This window comes from Coloeus monedula (genome assembly GCF_965178545.1).
Source record: "Coloeus monedula genome assembly, chromosome: 8".
In the NCBI taxonomy this organism is placed as follows: domain Eukaryota; kingdom Metazoa; phylum Chordata; class Aves; order Passeriformes; family Corvidae; genus Coloeus; species Coloeus monedula.
The window spans coordinates 34993081-35003111 of NC_138788.1; the positions used below are offsets into that span (position 1 = coordinate 34993081).

The window sequence follows — 10031 nt, forward strand, 5'->3', positions numbered from 1 at the left end:
TCACATATGAAAAGGCTGTTTGGTTGAAATCACAGGTTCTGTTATCAGTCAGTGAAACATTTTTGGGAAGATTGAGGTCTGGTCCCTTGTTTTCAGACAGCTTCTGTCTTGTGCATGGGAAAATTCATTACACTATTTAAAATTATCTTGAGGGGGGGAAAAAAGAGTGTGTTAGAGCCAAATCTGGCCTAAGGGGTGGTTGTACCTGTGGTGTAGGGAGTGCTGACATCCAGGTCTGAGATCAGCTCTGCCAAGGTATTTTGAACTGTTCCCTTCCTTTGACAGATGTTTTAGGAGCATCCTGAAAGTTGTGAGGAGCCATAAACCTGTCACCATAAACCACTGTATCTCTGATGGGGAGAACATAAAAATACTCTGTTTTCTGGCAAAGAGGGAGAAAGATGGATTTCAGTTTGCTGCCACTGCAAACAACACCTTGGCCCAGCACACCGGGATGATTGATGGGCTCGGCATTTCCTGAAAATCCTGGATGTGGAAAAGGAAGGGGATGCTCGGCCTCGCTCTGAGCTCCCCTGTAAAACACAACTCCCTTGAAATGGGAGGGTGCTTTGCTTTCTAAAGTTCAAATGAGGAAACAGCTAAAAATCAAATCTGGGGACAATGGGGTCTGCAGACCTCCTGGAAGACGAGCAGGGACATTTGGGCTTCCCCCTCAGGGGCTCTTCTACGTCCCAGCCAGGAGGACTAATCCTGTAGAGCCAAAATGAAGGGAAACAACCAGAAAACCACTAAATTTGTGATCTATGGGAGGGTGAGGAAGAAATCATCTACAGTACTCAAGCCCCACAATCTAAGCAAGAAAATCAGATTTAGGAAGGTCTGTCAGCCACTGTCTGGATGAGCTGCTGAGGTCCAAAAGAAAGAATCATCATGACCAGAGGACTCTGGTGCTTTACCCAACTGGGTCCCATTGTAGAACTTTCAAAATTCCCATATTTTTAAGTTTATATCTATAGATATACACATAATTCTTTAATATCAACTTCATGAAGATCTCAGTTGTGTTGTTAGCTGAACTTGGTATTTGGGAATCATGTTGATTACAGGAGAACAGTTCTGCCAGGTACATACCTCAAATAATTCACCAGCAGCCCCAGGCTGATGTATAGTCACACAAGAAATCTGTCTGGCAATCCATTAAGAAAAAAAATGTAAACCACAAAATAAATCTGTAAGCAATTAACCTCCCCCATAAAAAAGCTCATTTAATCACTTCCACTGTTCACTTTGAAAGTAATATTTTCTATGTCAGTAGCTAGAAACTACAGATAGAGCAGATACAATGTGTAGCATAAAGAATTTAAAAGACATGCAACTACAAACTATGTTTAACTTCTGCACACAGCTTTTACTGTGTTCCTTTCTTGGCCTGTTGGATGCAGCAGCACTTTTGCAATTACAGCATCCTGCTAATGCTTCTGTGAAAGCAGGAGCAGAACTATTATTTACTATTATTTACAAGCCTGTTCATTTACAGGTAAGCAACCACACAGAAACAGAAGATTAATCCTGTAACTGGGCACTTTCACTCCTAAATCAACTCAGCTCCAGCCACGAGTCACAGATACTGGATGTCACTGTGGTCCTCTGGAGATTGACAGCTTTTTGTCATTTTTCTGCAATGTCAAATCCCAGCAACACAGCTCCCCAGAGCCCAGGCAGTGCAGGTTTGGGGGGCATTTGTGTGTCACAATAGGAAATGATTCACTCTTCCTAAGGCAAGAGTAAAAGAGTTTCTCCACCTGACAGACTGGTATAATCTCATGCAATTCTTCAAAATGTGTTGTTATAAAATATGCTTCACAGTGTATTGGGGCTGATTCCCATTTATAAGACAGCTCCTCTAAACACCCCTCCAGAATCAGAAAGTCTTTAAAGCCCTTTTTTGTTTAGAAAAATGATGTAAAACACTGAGAAAATAAGGAATGAAGCCCTGGTATTTCCTTGTCTCCATTTAACCCATAATGATACTGTGCAAGGCCTTGCTCTCTGCCACCAGGATGTTCCCCACCAGAAGGGAAGCATTTTGTGTCCAAAGCAGGACTTTAGATATCTGTCAGCAGACTCACCAGAATATCCTTTGTAATTCAATTCGGGCAGGGCTGGAGAGATTAACAGCTAAACCCAAGAGCTCTGAAGATGCCTCAAGTGATCCCCACACACTTCCTCTGATGCCTTCACAGGCACTCTGACTCCCAGAGTCACCATCTGGCATCTCTTCATTATTCTTGTTTTTCTCACCATTTTTTCTGTTGCCATTTTTAGCTACGGGTAGAAAAGAGAAACAGTTTTCCTTTTACACCTGTCAAGTTGATTTAGCCCTCCCTGGTGAGTGCACGAAGAATAAAACGCCTTGCTCCTCTCTGATAGTGCTCCATCCCTTCCAGCACACAGCAGACTTTCAGAATACCCTGTTCTTGCCCACAGTGGGATGTTAAAACCACAGGGGAATGGAATCATAAATGTTCCTTTTGCTGTGCCACAAGGAAATTATAACTGTGGTTGCATCAGAAGTAATGAATTAACATTGAAGTGTATTTTACTAATGGTTTAATGTAGGTGTTCCTCATTGCTTGATTAGATATGCAAACAGCCCACCAAACAGCTTTTGAAGCTGAAATAGCCAGAAAAAGACACTAGAAGAGCAAGGCTTGACCCTGAAAGAGGCAAATGCATTCAGTGAGCTGTGGCTCAGGAATTGTCATCAGGAAAATAATCAGACAGCAGCAGTGGTGGAGACTCATGGTTGGGTTGCCCACAGTTTCCTCTGAACATCCTCATTTCATTGTCCAGGCACTGAATTTAAAAGTGCATTTTAAAAGGCAAGTAATTCTGACTAGATCAGAGCTTTGCTTGTTCCCATTTTCCTTGAGTACCCAGTGTTAAAGGCACATATTTATATTTCCATAAACCACATAATCCCACAAGACATCACCTCAGCAGAGCCTGTCAAGACCAAACCTAGAGCATCCTTTGCATAATAACAATAAAATCACGAGAAACCACTGTGTGAATATGACACTTAAATCCCAACTCTGTGCTCGGACCACCAATCTTTTGGTAGTTTGCTTTTTACACAGACAGTGAATTGGGCAAGACTTAAAAATGCCAGCTCAGGTATTGAAAATTCAGGAAATTACTTCTTCTGTACCACAGCTTCTACTTCCACTACTTCATCTTTCTGACAAATTCAAAGTTCACATAACTGACAGAAACGTTCATTCCAAACCCAAAAGAAATAAGTGAAATTTGGTTGTGAGCCATGGGATTGACCTGTCTAGCCAGCTCACTGAACAGATAATAACATTAAACCCCAAGACTGAATTCAGCTAATGAGTGTCTCATATTGTGCTGGCATTTCAGGAGCAAGTCTAGGCTCAGATTCAGACTATTAAAAATCTATTCAGTGAAATCATCCCCTTTTTTAAAGAGGTTTTTTTAAAGAGACATTTTTCTCATCTTAAACATGAGGTTGAATTCAGAGAAGGCTGCTGGAAGAATTATCTTTGAAAGTGGTTTTCTCTGGCATAATCAAATGTGTTTATTCCCATTATTTTCTTTCTCATGTTACATTATTCATTGAAGCCATGGGTAAGGAATGATGCTAATCAAAAAGGTTTGACCAATTTTGAGGGTACTGCTCATTATTCACTCTTAGTCATCCCTTGTCCTCTTTTGTTGTGACATTTTTAAAGCATGGGCTCTTAAATGGAATGGTGAACACTTCACTATCCTACATATTTTAGTAGAGCTGAGGAGAAAATAGAGGCTGGTAGATGAAAGAAAGCTCATTAAAAGCCACATGTTTCCATCTTTGCTTGTCACATATGGCAATTAGGATGCAATACAGGTCATATTAAAATTAATGGGATTTCCACCTAGGGCCAGCAAGTTCATTCTTAAAAGTCCCTATTATAAGAAGTTTAAGCAAAAGCTTTAAAATTAAAATCTATGCTCTAGGTCACAGGAGTGCTCCTCTTTGTCTGGGCTGCTCAGAGAGGGAAGGTTTAAGAGAGGGGATACCAAAGGACTAGAAAAGAGCAGCACTGGGGTTACCCAGCACGTGAGAAACGCTGTGCTGGTGTATCTTGGTGACCACTTCTGAAGTGCTTTCAGCTGTCAGTTCAATGCCTTATGTGTCACTCTCTCATTTCTTCTTTCTAGTGAACAAAATCACCACTCGAGTGCCAGTAACGCCACAAACCTGTCATGGTTTTGACTTCACACACTCGTCAGATCTCCGCCCCCATTTCGCACCAAAATATCTCCAGCTTTTCCTGAACAGCATCCCTGTGATTCAGCTTTCCCTCCTCATTCATCCATTGCTCTCCCTCCAAGCTTTCATTATCTTGATAAACATCTCAATTAAAGTACTCTCCGTCTATTTTTTAATGTCAAACTCTTTCTGCAGGAAAATTTCCATGGTTGCTTGCTCTGTTCATTTTATCCTCTCCTTGCCTTCCCTTACTGACTCCTCCTCACACACATGCCCCAGAGAGGACCTGACCCATCCTATGCAGTACATGAATTGAAAAGAAATAACAAACCAAAAACCTTAAGAATTGCATTGTTGAACAGGTGGCAGCATTGCAGGAAAATAAACAAATATGGGGGAAGTAAACAGTGACATATCTGAGGAGTTTCATCAAGCCTGGGGAAAGCACCAAATAAGATGAGACAAAGGAAATCCTGATTGCTAAACACAGACAAATGTTGGGTTGTGCAGAGATGAAACACTGGGAGATCTGTGAAATACAGAACAAATGTGCTCTAAGCCCCACTTTGAGCACTGCCATATAAATAAATATTATTCCTCTATTTTCTAAATGCATTCAGAATTGAGGTATGGCCAGAAAAAGAACTACAAGTTTAAGTTTTGAAAATCAAATCAAAATAATTACAGACTTCATTGTGGCAGATCTGGGCCACACTGAGGAGTGTTATTGGGCACTTCAGCCCCATAAATCTCTTTATGATGAATTTTTGCCTGTAGTCAGACCCCCAGACTGAAGAGATCTGCCCCACAGATGGTAGCTGAGGCACCATATATCAAACTCTATTAAAAGCCTCATAAAAGCAAAACATTGATGTTAACAAGACTCTTTCCATTGATTTGAGTGGGCTTTGGACAGAGGCCTATACAAACAAGGATGGAATTAGAAAATGGAAATCTCTATAGATACACAAAACCCGCCAATCCAACTGTTTGCCTTCCAAGGATGACCTATTACCACTTAATTTATGAGGCATTTAAAGAGCAAGGAGACAATTGATACTTTTTACTTTTACGTGGATCGAGTATTTGCAAATATTGATTCTAATATTTTAAATTTAAAAATTGCAAACCCACTGGCATCAATTGGATTTCCTTCTACATTAATATTTCACATACTGCAAATATCTATATTCTGGCCACCTCCAGTAATTAGCTGAAATAAATTGAGTGTGTGTCATCTGTTTAGTGCCATGTCCTTGAGACTGCTCCAGTTGATTTCCACTTTGATTCAAAGCTGGGGCTGATCAGGACCAGCTGCTCAGCCAAAGGGCACATCACACATTCCCATTCCTCCTCCTCCTCCATCCCAGCTCCCAGCCAGGCTATTGTTTGTTACAACTAATAAATCCCGCATGTCCTGGCTGCCAGCGAGCCTCACAAACCCCAAATTTTGGTATTTACTGCATGGCCAATAAAGTAATTCCACTTCTGGAGGGATGCATAAATACAGTTGTGTACATGTAAGCACAATGCACATCCTTACCCAGCCAGATTGACGGTATTATTCACTGATATCTGTTTGACAGCTGTTGTTATTGTTTCTAGCTGGCCTCTAAACATCCAAATGTGAGTAAACGTAGGTATGTATCAGTATTTAAACATCTCTGTGAGGGGCAGATTTTCAGATCTTCATTCCAAACTGATCCCTGGGGACATGGCACTAAGCATCAGAGTTACTGCCCTGGCAGGACCTGGTCCTTGCCTGCCTTTGGGTGAGGAGGAAGGAGAAATTTGAAATATTATAGCCAGAACTTTTAACACTGCAGCTCAAACTGCCTGACACTTCCTGCTAAAACTGTCCTGTTTTCACTCACATCTGTAACAAATGGTGACCATTCTCCTCACTGGGCATTCACCTCAGGGCTTATTGTGCCCATGGTAGTCAAAATTGTTCAGCTGCTCCCAGGGAAATCCACTGAATTTTCCCATAGGAATAAGCCCAGCAGCCAGTTTGCTGAGTTGATGTCAATCACCCATATCCTGGATCAAGGAGAAGGAGTTTGGTGGAGGAGATCGGTTGCTTGTTGTACCTCTGGTGATTTTTTTAAAAGCTCAGAGGCTTTGAAACCTCTTATTGCACATGGTTGGTGAAAGCTGAAAAGCTCAGCTGTGTCCAAAGAGCCCAAACTTGCTGTGGAAGGAGGGACTGAGCCACTTCTAGCTGCTTTTGGTGGTGCATCATGAGCCTCTGCCCTTGTGCTTAGTGTAGCAGGCGGAGAATGAGGAAGATTCAAGTCTGTAAAGATAAACGAACTTTGCCCTCATGGATTGGACTCTGTCACTGTCACATTTGGAGCAAGTGTGAATCCCCAAATGCTGGGGAAATTGGGAAGAAGCCAACAGGAAAGGTAAAAGCAGAGATGAACCACAGAACATCCCACCACAGGATGGAAATCTCTATTGTCTCCACCACAAAGAGGAATCAAAAACCTGCTGCCTAATTACAGAGCTTTAAAATCCAAGTGTTTCCCATGGTCATAAATTTATGGAATGGTTTGAGTTGGAAAGGATCTTAGAAGCTCATCCAGTGCCAACCCTGCCATGGGCCGGGAACACCTTCCACTGTGCCAGGCTGCTCCCAGCCCCAATGTCCAGCCTGGCCTTGGGCACTGCCAGGGATCCAGGGGCAGCCACAGCTGCTCTGGGCACCCTGTGCCAGGGCCTGCCCACCCTCCCAGGGAGCAATTCCTTCCCAATATCCCATCCATCCCTGCTCTCGGGCAGTGGGAAGTGATTCCCCCTTGTCCTGTCATCATCCACCTGATTCAGTCTGCCGAGGCGGAAAGCAGAGCCTTTTTTCCCTTAATTTATAAAACCAAACAAATGACACATTGAAACAAGAACTCTCTCAGATGATCTCACGTAGACTGCAATGACCATAGTGGGATAGTAAACCTGATAAGCCAGTCCTTGAGATGCTATCATCCCCTTGGGAAGCTGCTGCATGGCTGCTCGTCCCTGAGGGGACAGGGACACCGATGTCTCCTGTCTCTGCTGCCTGGACAAGATGCATTTGCCATCATCCCCCTTGACTTCTGCCTTGAGTAACCCTGGCAAGCCACGCTGCCTGCTCCACAAACACATTTCCAGATGTTAGAAATTACATTTTCTTATCGGTATTTATTAGTATAAAAGCCCGTATCTTTGCTGCTCAAATGTTAATTAATTCAGTTAGTGTTAACAATAAATTTAAAATATTTTGTTTCTTATCTGCTGGATGTAACTGGACAAAGTTGAAGCTACTCTACAACCCCTGATCCTCTGTTTTGCTGTACTGATGGCTCTAAATCACAAATTTTGTGCCATATACCCTGGTCATTAACATGAAGCTTCCCCCTGAAGTAAAGGGGAGCTCAGCTGTAGGGAAGTGAGATTTGGCCCCAAATTTTACAACTCTCAACTTCATGGACCAAACTCACTCCTAAGTATCCCAAACCAGTAAAGTACCTACCAGACAGTCAGGGAACACAGAAAGGAATTACTCTTTTGGGGTGGTGCAATTAGGTGTTAATGGGAACAATGGGTGCTAAAAGCTGATCAAGTTTCTGCAAACTTTAGGAAATGGAATCAAGGGTGTCCTCTTTATTATAAGGCATTGCTGTTGCTGTTTAATTTCTTTGTTTTACGGGTCAATAATTAAATTGAGCTTGTTAGGGCTTAGCCTTTTACAGGAAGATCTCTGTTTACATATCTTCCTCTGGGGGGCTTCAAAGTGAAATCCCAGAGAAATTCACAGGTTTAGAATTGAAATTAATTCAGAAACTTCTCAGATTAAAGTGACAGGGGGTAAGGTGAGATGTCACTATATATAATCACCTTTTACTATGAAATCTGTCTCTGTTCTTTTGCTTATAGAACAGCAGCTTTCACAGCAAGCCAGTTGCCAAGTGTAATTAAGAATAATTAAGAAGGAAAAGCCCCCAGACTAGCCAGAGTACAGCAGAATTAATACATTCCGACTCTGAAATAATCACTTTACTTGAAAGGGAAAGAGTTGAAAAGTCTGTAAAAGTTCTGCAGGTCTGTTCTGTGGGATATTAAAATATAATGTGTTGCCATCATCATCACCACAACCGCATTTATTGTTATTATTACCAAGACTGCCATTAACTGGATATTCATTAATGCTAAAAGTCACAGTCAGTGTGAGATTCAGCAGACTCCAAACTCTGGAGGAGAAGGTGGAAAGTTACCTGGTGGCGTTTCAATAATGGATTTTCCTTTTTTGTTGTTTTTCTTCTGTTTTAACTCCTTCCTGCTCGGTTTGAACCCTGGGCGCTCCTCTGCCTCCGCAGCACGGATAGGTCCTTCCTCTCCGGGCTGCTCCGTGAAAGGAAAGAACTCTTCCCCAGGATATGGAAAGGAGTAATAATGATCCCTGTTGGTAATTTCCTGCAGGTAATAATCCTGATCGTCCATGGGGACAGCCCGGGCCACATCCCCCAGCAGCGCCAGCCCAAAGGTGAAGAGAGCGAGCCAGAGCTGAGAATGGCCACGGGCGATCATCGCGTGCTTTCGCAGGAGCCTCCTCTGCGCGTCCTGGGACTTCATTTGGAGAGAGGGCAAGCAGAGTTCGGGCAGCTGGAAAAGCCCTCCGGGAGCGGCAGGGGAAGGAGCCCGTGCTGGTGCGGGACCAGGCTGCGGGGACGGGGCAGGGTGACACAGCCGGACGCTCGGACGCTCGGACACTCGGACACTCGGACGCTCGGACGCTCGGACAGTCGGACACTCGGACGCTCGGACAGTCGCCCCGCTCGGCCGGCCCGTGGCAGGTGGGATCCCCAGCTGGCCGCTTTCCTCCGCTGCCCCGCAGCTCTCGGGGCCGCTCTCTCCAAAGCCCGAGTTACGCGACAGTTTCCGCTCAGTCCCCGGACTCCCCACTCCTCCTGCGCGCAGCTCATCCAAGAGAGCGCTTATTCCAAGAAAAGTAAACTTGGCAGGCAGCCTTCTCCTCCCAGCCCGTGTCCAAAGTGTTTCCCTCCCCTGGGAGATGGGGGTGGGCACGCAGAGCCTGTGCCGGGCAGGGGTCATCTGCTGGCGCTGCCTCCCTGGGCACCCAGGGGGGGATACGTGGGATGTGGGACTGTGGCAAATAATCCTCATTCCATAGAAGTTATTCCCTTTTGTGGTGGTTTTATCCCCCTTTTAACTTTTACAAAGTAGGATCCGTCTCCAGCACCAATCTCAGCCTCTCTTGTTTCTATTAATTTACATATATATGACCTAAAAAGTTATATCTAACCGTTTCTAGATATAAAACTATATTTTAGTTTCTAGATCTAAAACTATATTTTATATATAAAGTTGCATTAGTTTATAGTAACTTATAGCTTGTTTAAATAATATAGTTTAAATAATATAGCTTTCCATATACTTTGCAGTAGCTTATTCTTTTATAACAACTTATGTAAGTTATCTATAACTAATATAACTCAACACTTATCATGTGCCAAATTATAAGAGGCTTCTCTTGGGGTACATGGCAGCTCCCTGGATTCAGCCCAGCTAAAAACCAGGAAGAGCATGGTTCATCTGTGGCCCTTTTTCTCACTATTTTTGGGATAATCCTGATATTTGTTCTCACTGGAACATCTTCCCAGCAGACCAGGATGTTTTGTGCTACACACACGCAACCCAGTGTCGTTAATGAAATCGATTTGTCTGAGAGCAAAGTCTTATCTTTCATCTTTTTCATACCTCAAAATAACCTTCAGTGCTGAAGGAAATGTGCAAC

The 10031-nt window shown here is 43.3% G+C and overlaps 1 protein-coding gene across 1 annotated transcript in view; it reads right to left on the minus strand.

Moving 5' to 3' along the window:
* CPXM2 (carboxypeptidase X, M14 family member 2) overlaps positions 1–9328 on the minus strand; it is a gene marked incomplete at both ends in the record, with an annotated part of 65477 nt that extends 56149 nt beyond the window's left edge. Inside the window, 2 exons of the mRNA XM_082286368.1 lie at positions 2185–2286; positions 8491–9328. Of these exons, the coding sequence (XP_082142494.1) occupies positions 2185–2286; positions 8491–9328 (940 nt within the window). The remainder of the gene's footprint in view (positions 1–2184; positions 2287–8490) is intronic.
* Positions 9329–10031: the final 703 nt, after the last annotated feature.